The sequence below is a fragment of the Rhipicephalus microplus genome, chromosome 4 (genome assembly GCF_043290135.1).
Source record: "Rhipicephalus microplus isolate Deutch F79 chromosome 4, USDA_Rmic, whole genome shotgun sequence".
NCBI classification, from domain to species: Eukaryota; Metazoa; Arthropoda; class Arachnida; order Ixodida; family Ixodidae; genus Rhipicephalus; species Rhipicephalus microplus.
The window spans coordinates 8,621,525-8,634,624 of record NC_134703.1 but is presented as its reverse complement, the minus strand read 5'-3'; the positions used below and the strand labels follow the sequence as shown (position 1 = coordinate 8,634,624).

The 13,100-nt window shown below is 46.2% G+C and overlaps 1 protein-coding gene across 3 annotated transcripts in view; it reads left to right on the top strand.

The window, feature by feature from the left end:
• LOC119171628 (Hus1-like checkpoint clamp component) overlaps positions 1 to 13,100 on the top strand; it is a 93,850-nt gene that overhangs the window by 13,403 nt on the left and 67,347 nt on the right. For 2 of the 3 annotated variants that reach the window (XM_075892137.1, XM_037422412.2), the window contains exon 5: positions 4,268 to 4,342. The exons of the other annotated variant lie outside the window; for it this stretch is intronic. In XM_075892137.1, coding sequence (XP_075748252.1) covers positions 4,268 to 4,342 — 75 coding nt within the window. The remainder of the gene's footprint in view (positions 1 to 4,267; positions 4,343 to 13,100) is intronic. 3 annotated transcript variants of the gene reach the window in all.

The following is a 13,100-nucleotide window of genomic DNA, read 5'->3' as shown; positions in this document are numbered from 1 at the left end:
TTCACTCTGCATGATTTAGGTGATGTTGAATGGCCTGCACATACCTTTTTTTCCCCCTCAATTTCAGCCTTCTTTGCTCCAAATTTGCTCTTTCATGATAAAAAATAGACATTTTATTTCCCGTAATCTGCTCGAAATTTGAATTTTATTGCTCCAAAAGTAAGATTCTTGCCGCCACCCCTGTATTATCAATCAGGTGACAGAGAAATGTGCAGAATACAACCAACCTCTATATACAGCCTTTGTAGATTATGAAAGACATTTGATTCAGTAGAGATATCTGCAGTCGTACAGGCACTGCAGAATCAGGGCATCGAAGAACCATGCATAAACATACCGGAAGAAATTTACAGCGTATCCACAGCCACCGTAATTCTTCATAAATAAAGCGACGGAATACCAATCAAGAAAGGTGTGGTGAGGAAACACTATTTCTCCAATGCTCTTCACCGCACATTTATGGGGTGGTTTTCAAGGCCCTAGACTTGAAAGTTTTAAGTAGAAAAGTCAATGAATAGTATCTTAGTTACCTGCCATTTACTAATGACATTACATTGATGAGTAACTCAAGGGACAAATCACAGCCCATGATTACTAAACTGAACACGGAAAGAGAAGAGTAGGTTCGAAAATTAATATGCATAAAACTAAAGTAATGTGCTTCAGACTCGGCAGAGAACAGCGCTTTGTGATAGGTGGTGAGGCACTGGAAGTTGTATAGGAATATGTCTACTTAGAACAGCTAGTAATCGTGGAGCCGAACCCTGAGAGTGGAATAACTAGAAGAGTAAGGATGGGGTGGGGCACATTCAGCAAACATTCTCGAATCATGCATGGTAATCTACCACTAGCCCTCAAGAAGAAGGTACATAACAGCTGCATCTTGCCAGTGCTTACCTACGAAGCAGAAAACTGGAGGCTTACAAAGAGGTTTCAGCTTAAATTGAGGACGACGCAGTGAGCGATGGAAAGGAAAATGATAGGTGTAACCTGAAAGGGCTTGGAAACAGGCTTCGACTTGTTTTTCTACACCCTGCAAACAAGCTTGCTAACTCGTACAGTAGACTGCGAGGATCACATTTTCCGAATATTAGAGTACTGTGCGGACTCTTCGTTTCTAAAAACAATCCCGCACCTGTTTTCTGTGCCTGACCAATTCTTGTCGTACGCGCATAGTGACTAAAGCTTGCCGATTAACAAGTTTACGTCCCACTGCGCTTGTTGATTGGTCCTTTGCTCTATGAAACTGCGCCTTGGCCTTGCAGTTGTGGCCGCGGAGTGTGCATATGTCTGTGCCGCCCTCCGTCGTTTTGTAGAGCCCTAGAATTTTAGGAGAAGCGGTATTGCCAAAACGAAATCTTCCGTCAGAAGGAGGCGTCTTACTTCTTTACCGCTAGGGGAGGGGTGCTCTTCGAGCTGCATTTTTGTCTCCCTGCACCGCTATGACACTTGTTCATGTCGGCGTTGCTCTGCTTGGTCGTTGGCTGCATGCTGATGACATATTGCTGACATCCTATGACATTGTCATAGTGGGCAAAGTCACCATGACGAGCTACGCCTTCGCCTCCCTATGGCAAAGAAGGGTGGCGAAGCTGTGTGAATATTCGAAACTCGCTGAAACGAATATTATAACTTCTGCAACTTTCTTATTATGTCGTGCACTCTAAAAATTTTTGTGACAGCATGTTCACATAGCAAAACAGTGCATATTTCTCTTCAAAGGATTTTTGGATCTCAGGGTTGTTTGCTGGCCTTTAAGAGGCGGGAAGAGAGCAGAGTTGGTCAAGGAACAAATATAATGTAGTTGAAATCGCGTAGCGCATCGGCGCGATAACCACTGGCTAGATTCTTAGAGAAGGCGAATGCGGGAGACAGAAAATTAGGTGGGCAGACGAGGTTAAGAAGTTTGCAAGTACAGCAGAAAGCACAGGAACGAGTGGCAGAACATGGGAGAGGCCCATGTCCTCAGTGGGCGTAGCCAGGCTGCTGATGCTAATGACTATCATTCGTTTGAAATGGGAATATGTGGCGATTGTCTGGGAACACCGCAATAAGAAGGACATTGTGAATTTAAGAAGTGTGCAATAAAGGTCGTGAGATTTATCTTTTTGAAATATAAGCGAGAATCGCCTGTATTGACTAATGCTTGCTTGAACGTAGACGTGAAATTATTCGACTTCAGTTTCTACATAGCATCATATAACAGAGTTCATGCAGGTTCTTGAAATCCTTGAAAACCCTTGAATTTGAAAAATGCGTTTTCAAGGCCCTTGAAAGTCCTGGAATTTTTTGCCATCCTTGAAAATCCTTGAATTTCCTGAGCAGTGCACTCTTGTATTAACATTGCGGCCTCCTAAGTGTGATACATCGGTGAAAAAAAATAGTTAGTTTGTGGCGAGGGTGGAGCAGTGAATGTGATAGCAAAAAATTAGAACCTCACACGAAGAAGGGCAAGGAACCCCATACATGCAGCACGTCGCTCAAGCAAAAAGGATGCACGTAAAGAAAGCGCACAGGACAAGTGCTGATGAACGACTGTCATAGCTTGACACTGGAAGCGTGCTGCTTAAACAAACCAAAAATGGTGCTAGAAAAAAACACATATGTATCCACAGGATGAGTGTAAATTAATCACTGTCACAATTGTTACTTCTTGGTTGTTGAGCAATGAGCTGCAAGTGTAAGCTTTGCACAAGACGGCACACTTGATGAAGTGGTGCCACCAAATTTCAAGGCTATAGCCAACACCTTGTGGGTTTAAAAATATATTTTAAGTCACTTCCCAGGTGTACCTAAATGCCCATTCTCCTAATCGAGGCCCATCGCGAGCGCGTCCAACGCTGACGTAGCTGTACAGGAAGGGCAACAAGAGTTCTTGTGACGTCACTCCAGTTTTGTATTCAGCTGAGTGACCTTGAATATCCCTTACATATCGGCAAAGCATCGCGGCTGCTGCAGGTAGTGGCGAGATTGTTTTGCAGGTGCTTGTGTGGCACATGTGTGCGAGAACTGACAATACTCAGCATGACGCGTGCAAAGCTTTGTGATCTCGTGACTAAGTCAGATACACTGCTATGTACCTGCACAACTCGGTCCCTATAAACAGGATCTGAAAATTGTCCATACCAAAAAGGCAACAAATTATATAGCGAGAATAAATGAATCTTGATGCGTGTATCGTGCTTATTAGAGCTATAATTAAAGCTTGCAGCAAGAGCACACAAGCCACGAATATTGTGGCACGACCGCTTTAAGGCCTGACTGCACATGCGCGTTGCAGCCCATCAGCGCATAACTTTCCGACATGACATCGTGCCCTCTCTCTATGGAGAGGGTGCGAGAAGTTATTAATACTATGCTTTTTTATTATTATTGTGATATCCATATATTGTAAGTGTAATGAAATTGGTCATTTTTGAAAATTTTTAGAGTGAAGGATTCCAATTTAGCATGCCGCTCTGAGTCCTTGAAAAACTTGCAACAGGTCCTGAAAAGTCCTTGAATATCCTTGAATTTTCGCTTTGGAAACCTGTATGAACCCTGTATAAGCTTTAATTACTGCATTATGTAACTCCTCTGAAAGCACGAACAATTAGACACTGACAGCTTTTTGCTTGCATCAACTTTTGCTAATCTCACATGAACAGTATCTATCCGCGCACCATGATTGAATGGAAGTCCCTGCCCATTCCTGTCAATAATTCTAAAAACTTTAAGAACAAGTTGGAAAACCATTTTCCAACTCCTTTGCAAAATTTAGAATAAATCTTGGGGAGTGCATTTTAATGGGAATGTTACACTTAGTGCCCTATTATTGATTGAAGAGCAGTTTCTTCTTATCAAATCGTTACTTAATGTGTGATTTGTGTTTTTCATTGTGTTTATTGTGCCACTTTTAAGTTCCTTAAGTTTTCTCAACATTTTTACACAAATTCTTTTCACAGAAATGTAATTTATTTTATTGTGCCAAGCAAGCGTTTTGTTTTGTGAAATATGGTTATTGCTTGCATCAATTTTATGTAGTGTGTACATTTATTTATTTTTTCTTGCATTGGCTCTAGTCCTTCATTACTTCGTCACTGTATCACCTCTCTGGCATCGGCGAACTCATTGGCCTGCAGTATGAAGAAGTAAATAAAAGAATAAAATGTGATGGCAGGGTTCAGAGCAAACAGTTGCTGCCTTCAAAAGTTCTGCAGTCGTTTTAAAAAGAAATGGAGACTGACGCAGCAGTCTGGTAATCTTCGTGTATTATCATTTTGTGCAGATTGTTACCCACATGCCATCGTTGAAAGTTATGAAAAATGTTGTGGACAAAATGAAGAACCTAAGTTCATATGCGGTAAGAACACTGACAGTTTCTAATAACTTTCTTTTTATGTCTACAGTATAAAAGATGTGTGTCCACTTTACGGTACACATTACGCATGTTTAAATTTGGTAGCTGTATGCAGCTTTGGTAAATGACAAGCATTATGTCAGGACAATGTCAATTATGATTACGCTATTGGCTAACCACTTTGATAACAATGAAATATGTACATCCTTGCATTTTTTTTTGACAATATCACGCAAGCACAAGATATGGTAGCTCTCATAGAGTAAAGAGATCTGCTGACGACGTGCAGGCGCACAAAACACCCAGAGTCTGATACGCTGTTTCTTTGAACAGATGTTGATCTAACAGCACTGTACGATGGTGCACATTGCAGAAATGCGTGCGCTCATTGTGTACTGCCAAATGCAAGTGTCCTCTACTGTGCTGTTCTGCTAGGCCCATTTATTTCCTGTGCTTCCTTTTCATTTTTAACACGAAAGTGGTTCATACCAGATTCCACCATGAGTATTTCAGTCACCGATATGACATTGTAAAATATAATCAACATTCTTGTAAAGAAAAAAAATAAGAGAAAAGTTGGGCATCAAACTTACCGCTTCTCACTAGTTAACCACGGAGCGTACGTTCTCCACCTTCCTAATGGTGAACATCATAGAGTTTCCTATTTATACTTTGTAACTTATATCATAGAGTTTCCTAAATATACACTAGAGGAAACCCTGGTGCTAGTATCTATGAGAGCTGCAACGCATGGTGCTTTAGCGAACATGTGAATTATGGGTAGTACATGGATTTGCCTAATCTTCTTACTATAAGTCCCGTTTGGTTCCGCATGGCTTGAAGCTGTTTTGTCACGAAACAGCTATCAGCAATAGCTTATCAGTTACATTTCACCACCTTAATCTTTTAAGCTCACCAATTCTTATCTGGTCATGAAGTTCAAAATGGCTTGTTTTTTTTATTCGAAACAAAAATGAAACACTGCAATAAACAAAGCCACAAGTGCGATTTGAGGCCCACATGTACGAAGACTAGGCAAATACATATACTACCCATAATTGCCATGGTCGCTGAACAATCGCAGTGCCAGAGTCCCCTCTAGTTAATTTTAGAAAACTTTATGATTTATATACCCCATGTTCCACTGGTGGTCTTCAGAGCTAAGTGATTTTATTGCGTTTTTGCATCACTAGCGAAATGGCACGAGAGCGAGCTCTGAAGGTCATTTCCCTGCGTGTTGTAAACCGTGCGCACCTTCATAGAGCATGGTCGTTTATGCACGTTGTGGGAATTGAGGCTAGCCCGCTGCCTTTGCGCGGGCTTTGCTGCCTTTTCTGCCGTTCTCATGTCTCGACATGACTCCCCTCCTCCTCCGCTGTCTGCCGCGCTAGGAGAGCAAGGAATGACGTTTAACCTCTGTCACCAGGTAGCGGATGTTGGCTGTGGCACCGCCCGCAAAGTCTCCCGGGAGGTCTCGCGCGTGCGTCGGGGAGTGAGAGAGACCTCTCGGTGGACGACATGGGGGTAAGCACGCTTTTCTTTTTCGTTCGTTGGCTCCCTTTGGGGCTCGTTCGGACTTCGCCAACGGTGCCTTGCTCCCGCGGTGAATGCTTACCTTATGTTGCCCCCCCCTCCCCTTCCGAATTCTGGGCCTAGGAACGAAGCGCTGTCCTAGTGCGTGGCAAGGCTGCGCCGACCCGTATCTCTCTGAAGCCAACGCGAGCGCCTTTGCCCTCGCTCGAGCAACCGGGCATTAGTCCCGGTGTCTCCGTGAATCACTTTTGTCATAGAGACGTGCTCGCGGCACCCCTATGTAGTAATTTTTGCCCGTGGGGGGATAAGCCCATTTGCCTTCCCGCTGCGCTTATGCAACAGGCTGTACTGCGTTTTTGGTGTTGCCGCAGGCAATAAAGTGTTGTGACTTTGAGCAGTATTGTGTTCTCGCCACGGCGATGGTTAACGCGTGCCTTGCGACTTGCTGAGGCCGGCCCCACGTTGGGCGCCACACTGCGCTTGCAAAGGGGCCATGACCTTTCCCCAACGGCAACAGACTCTTGGCGCCGCCTTTGCGGCTGCAACTGGCTGTGCGTGGGAGTTGAGCGATCGCGCTCTTGATCCCTTTACTACAGAACTTTTCTGCAGTAAAGCGTCCCTCCACACAGGGACGCTTTCCGACCCAACGTAATGTGGGAGGTGATGCTCGCAGAAACGTATGCTGCGATGACGTAGCGAGCCGATCACGACAACTAGAGGCTACTCCGTCTGGGAAAATAGACCGTGATGGAGTGCGCTGTTACCGCTGCCATTAACCAAGGCACATAGCAAGGGAGTGCACTGGATCCAGGCCTCCTGTAAGGCAGGGGAACGGGTTTGCGGGTCGTTGAATGCACGAGCGACCGAACCTTTGCTTCTTCTCTCTGCATGCAGGGCAAACACTTTTCTTGCTGATACGCATGCGTTGTTCATTCCAGTCACTATTGAAGGCCGTGAATTTTCGGCGTTGCTGGACATGGGCGCTAGCGCTTCTTTGTTTGGGAAACTAGTGTTGTTCCACTTGCAGCAGCACTCGGTGCACTTGCAGGACAGCCGAACGACATTCACCCTTGCGAAAGGGGTGGCCCATTCGGCAGGCGCTGCAAGGTTGACTGTCAGATGGGGAGGGCGAATGAGACGCTGCTGTCTTGTTCATCTTCCAGGGCTCAATGTTCCAGTGATTCTCGGTCGCGGCTTTGTCCTTAAAACAGGTATCGTTGTGGACATTGCGAATGGCAGCTATCGTGATGGCCCATTTTGCTAACTTAAGCCGTTCGCCCGCCGGCGCTTACCGTTGCCTTTGCCGCAGATGTGTCGGAAACGTGCCCTGTGCAGAGTTCGGGGCCAAGCCCCTGCTCAACGCATTTGCCCTCTCACAGTTCCCTTCGGGAACGAGAGGCGTGTCACGAACCATGTCGCGCGCCAACATCGGGGTCGTACCCTGGTGTTTCGGGCTCGTCGGCACGAAACCCCTATGTGGATTGACCGACACGACACGAAGAAGCATTGCAATCTTTGGTCGCTTGCACGACTCAGTTGGATGATGCACAGAAGGCTCGTCTGTCGAATTTGTGTGTGTGTGACACGTTAGTACGACAAGCTCTTCACCGATCACCCGGGCTGCACTGATTTAGTGAGCCATGTGATCGAAACTGGTACGGGCTTTCTTTAAAGTGTAACCCCAAGCCCGTCAGTCTCGCCAAAAGGCAGATCATTGATGGGTTGCTAGACGACATGCTTGCTGTTGCAGATGATTGCGGTCGCGCGACAACAAGCAGGAGAACCGAGGAGAAAGAAGAATGGCGAGGCTCGAGCTGTTGGAATAAAAGGGCGTTCTTGGTGTAAGGCTCAGGTCTTTAATACACGACCATTGCGGCTTGCAAAACCACATGGCGCGTTTTTGCCAACGTGCACGCAGCATCACTTGTAGTAAGTGCAACTGACGACACCTCACTATTCTCTGTGAATTGTTCACACTGGCAGCCCCAACCCGTACAAACGCGACGACAGTGCACCAGGACGGCCCGCGCATCGCCGGGCGATGCACTAACACGCCTTCAGTAACATCAGCCCCAAGCGTTCTTAGTGGAATCAACGCCGTTCTTCTTCAAACAGGACGAATCTGAGTCGAGTGCGGGTCCCGAAAGCGTCTCTTGCGCATTCTTTTTGACAGCGGCAGCCAGCGCACATTCATACGAGTGGATGTCTCAAAAGATTTCAGATGCCCGGTTATTAGAACAGAAGAACTTTCTTCGGTTACGTTCTGCCGCTTGAAGCCTCGCGAAGTAACAACCCCCTGCAGGGGCGCCTGTGTAAGCAGGCATTTGGTGTGTAGCGACACCACGGACCCGAACTAACGGGGGAGTTTTGACTCCCTTTCACGCTTAGCCGCGCGTGGCTTTGCCGTGTCCGGGGAAAAGGGGATCCTGGGGGTTGAGCCAATGCTGGGTGACTGGACCTTTAAGGCCCCCTAGCGGCCGCAACACACCCCTTTGGCCCCGGCTTCACGTAGACGGCACCCTGGGCTGACCCAACCAGGGGAAACCGGCAGTCGCCTTTTCCTGTCTCTCCCTCTCTTCATCTTTGTCTTTCCCTCTCACTTTCAATCTTTCCGGTTCTCTCCTCTCTTCAATTTACTTCTGTTTTTCCTGGCGGCAAGGGTTAACCTTGTGTGGCTATCCAAACTAGGGTAAACCATATTGGGTTATAGTAACTGCGTACTGCTGGCGTTGCGCAGACATGTCTGTAGCACTACATGTCCATATTATCTGCCATGTCCCCTTGTTGGACTCCGTGGTGGGTGGTAGGCGCCGTTACCGAAAAATCCAAAATTTTCCATGGGATCCTCGACCCCCTCTCTAACTGATCGTGCCTCGAAAAGGGTACGCATCGATGCAACTTCACTACTTTGGCCCAAAAACAGAGAAACTTTCCCAAAATACCATGTCTTCCACTGCGAACAATCATCGACAAAAGCTAGAGCAATCTCACCCTTTTTTGTGGCCAAGTGCTTGAGAGAGACCATTGGAACCGGTTATAAGGCCACGAAGATGGCAAGTGAAGATTTGCTTCTTAAATTAAAAGACAAGGAACAGTACAATAAACTCTCGCATCTTGTAGCCTTTGGTAACATCCCCGTCTCTGTGAGCGCACACCGTACCATGAATACAGTGAAGGGCGTGGTATCAGACAAAGATTTGATGACACTGAGTGAAGAAGAGCTTCTTGATGGATGGAAGGACCAAGGTGTAATACTTGTCCAGCGCATCAAAATCAGACGTAACAACAACGAAATAGCAACAAAGCACTTGATACTCACCTTCAGCTCAACCACTTTACCTGATACTCTCGAAACTGGCTATATAAAACTCCATGTCCGACCCTTCATTTCAAACCCGAGGCGTTGTTTCAAATGCCAGCGATTTGGTCATGCATCCCAGAGCTGCCGAGGGCAGCTGATGTGTGCTAAGTGTGGCACAACCGGCCACAGTGCTGATGAATGTAGTCATGACGAGGTCCTCTGTGCTAACTGCGAAGGTAGTCACCCCGCATACTCCAGAGCGTGCCCAGCCTGGAAAAAAGAAAAAAGAAATAATAACTATAAAAGTTAAGGAAAATATCACATTCAGGGAAGCAAGACAACGGATCTCGTTATCATTATCACTAAAAACGCCTTTCGCCGGAGTGGTGCAACGAGGGGCGGCACCACAAAGGCCCTTGGCAGTTGCCCGGACCGCGCCTAGCGTGCCGAGGTCAACGCCACAAGCCCCTACGGCGGGAGCAGCTAGCACTGCCCTGCTCGCATTCAGCCTGTCCACACAGTGACCTCTACAAGCTCTGGCAGCAGCCAGGGCAATCACGAGGCCAAGGGGGCTTCATCGACCCCCAGCTCGGTGAGGACAAAGACTTCGTCGATCGAGGCGAAGCCTAAGCGACGCACAGATCGCTCTGTAGAGCGGGCGTCCAGTGCCTCGCAAGAGGCTATTATGGACACCACTTCAAGCCAAACGGCGCAGGAAGCGCTGAAGGAGTGGCGAGCTTCTCTCGACCGCCCCAAAAAAGACAAAACGCCAATTACAGGGCCTGACAAAGGCCCTGTAAATTGAGCTAATCTCCGTCTTCTCTGCACACAGCACTTTTTCCTTTTTTTCCACTATGGACAAAATCATACAGTGGAACGTAAGGGGAATACTTAGAAATTTAGATGACGTCCAAGAGCTCCTGAGTAAGTTTAACGCGAAAGTGCTATGTGTGCAAGAAACGCACTTAACTCCTAAGCACAAGGACTTCTTACGGCAATATATTATTTTGCTAAAAGACCGGGAGGATGCTGTCGTACCATCTGGCGGTGTGGCCATAATAGCTTATCGAAGTATAGCATGCCAGCACTTGAAGCTCCAAACGGCCCTTGAGGCAGTGGCCATTCGAGCTGTACTTTTAATAAACTCATTACCATATGTACTGTGTACATACCACCGCATCAACAGCTACACAGATGTGATCTATAATCATTAATAGATAAACTTCCAGAGCTGTTTCTTGTTCTAGGTGATCTTAATGCTCACAATGTCCTGTGGGGCAATGCTCATTGTGATGCGCGAGGACGTCTCATTGAGCAGCTCCTTTTCTCTTCTAGTTTATGTCTTTTAAATATAAAGGAGCCTACGTATTTTAGCCTTGCAAACAACACGTACTCCTCCATAGATCTTAGCATTTCATCACCGTCCCTTTTACCTGTTTTTAAGTTGAACGTTTTTAAAAACCCTTATGGGAGGGACCACTTCCCAATCATCCTGAGTGCGCCGAACAATGATCAACTACCCCCGCAGGTTCCTCGATGGAAGATTGACTCAGCTGATTGGGAATGGTATAGAACTCTTACACACATGACATGGGCTGAGCTGTCTGCCCTGACCATAGATGACGCTGTCACGTATTTTACAGCTTTTATACTTGATGCCACATCTAAATGTATTGTCAAAACAAGCGGCATGTCTTCTAAACGGCGAGTCCCTTGGTGGAACAACGCATGCAGGAAAGCACGGACCACTCAGAACAAAGCATGGGCGTTGCTTCGCGATTCCCCAACAGCAGAAAACCTGGAAAATTTCAAGCGGGTCTAATCGCAGGCAAGGAGAACGCGTCGACAAGCTAGACGAGAGAGCTGGACAAAGTTTATATCGAGTATCAACTCATACACAGATGAGGGAAAAGTGTTGAATAAGGTAAAGAAAATTAAGGGCCAACAAACGTATTCCCTTGCACTAGTAAATAGCCTCGGGGAAAGCTTGGAGGATCAAGCCAACTTTCTTGGCACACATTTCGAACTCCTCACACTACTCCGAATCCTTCCAGAATTACAAAGCACGAATAAAAAAACAAAAGTTAGAAAGAAAATCCGCAAGAAATGAGGCATATAATGAACCATTCTGCTTAGCAGAACTGCGAACAGCACTCAGCTGCTGTAATAAATCTATCCCAGGTTCTGACAACGTAATGTACGCGATGCTGAAGGAACTACCTTCCGTAACTAAAAAAACCCTCCTCTCTCTTTATAATCGCATATGATTTTCAGGTGTGATCTCCTCCTCCTGGAAGGAGGCTGTTATAATTCCAATTTTGAATCGGGGAAAGGATCCCTCTACTGTATCAAGTTACAGACCTATAGCGTTAACAAGCTGCCTCTGCAAACTATTTGAAAAAATGATTAATTCCCGCTTACTCCACTACTTAGAAACAAATAAATTGCTCGACCCATACCAGTGCGGGTTTAGAGAGGGCCGATCTACCACCAACCATCTTATACGTATCGAGGCACACATACGTGAGGCTTGTGTTCATAACGAGATTTTCTATCTGTGTTCCTCGACATGGAGAAGGCCTACGATACTACGTGGAGGTTTGGAATATTGAGAGACCTCTCACACATAGGTATACACGGTAATATGTTCAGTGTCATTGAAAGCTATCTGTCTGATCGTACATTCCGCGTTGGAGTGAGCAATGTTCTGTCCCTAACATTTGTACAGGAAACCGGAGTGCCACAGGGTGGGGTGCTCAGCTGTACGCTCTTTATTATAAAAAGGAATTCTCTCCATCTGTACATCTTACGTAATATCTTTTATTCAACATATGTCGACGATGTGCAGATAGGCTTTCAATAGTGTTCTCTTGGGATCTGTGAGCGACAGGTTTAGCTTGCCCTTAACAAGGTATCCAAATGGGCTGATGAAAACGGGTTCAAACTGAACCATCAGAAAAGTGCCTGTGTCCTTTTTCACGAAAAAGAGGCTTGCACCCTGATCCTGAAGTGGTCATTAAGGGTGAGCGTCTACCCATAAACACAGAACATAAGTTCCTAGGTATAATTTTAGATGCGAAGTTAACCTTTGTATCACACATAAAACATCTTAAAAATAAATGCTTGAAAACAATGAATATCCTAAAGGTGCTGTCACGAACAACGTGGGGCAGCGACAGAAAACGCCTCATGAATCTCTATAGAAGCCTTATACGCTCACACCTTGAGTATGGGGCAATAGGCTATCACTCTGCCACACCAAGCGCTCTGAAAATGTTGGACCCTGTTCATCATCAAGGCATCCGCCTGTCCACAGGCGCCTTTAGAACAAGCCCAGTTGAAAGCCTTTATGTGGAATCGGACGAGTGGTCACTTAATCTGCAGAGAAGATATTCTTCCTTCATATATTTCCTTAAAGTAAATGCGAACAGTGAGCAACCTGCATATTCCACCATCAACGACCTGTCCAGCTCTCAACTTTTTTGCAATCGGCCCGCAATGGCACGCCCTTTCTCGCTGCGTGTTAGAGACCTAGCTGAAGAAACAGATGTCCCACTGCTTGAATACCAGCTCAGCCCGCCGCTCTGCGGCTCCCGCCATGGCAGTGGCAGGTTATAGGCTGTGACAAATCTTTCATAGCTGTCACAAAGCATGCCTCCCTCATACACATTCGGATGTATTTCTTAGAGCTGCAACATAAATATGACTGTCCAGAATATTATACTGATGCATCCAAGTCCCATACTGGTGTGTCCTATGCGGCGGTCGGCCCATCCTTCTCGGATGCCGGCGTTCTGTCCACCAGCACAAGCATTTTTACAGCCGAGGCTTACGCGTTATTCGTAGCCGTTAAACACATCAAAGAATTGAATTCGCCAATTGATTGATTGATATGTGGGGTTTAACGTCCCAAAACCACTATATGAT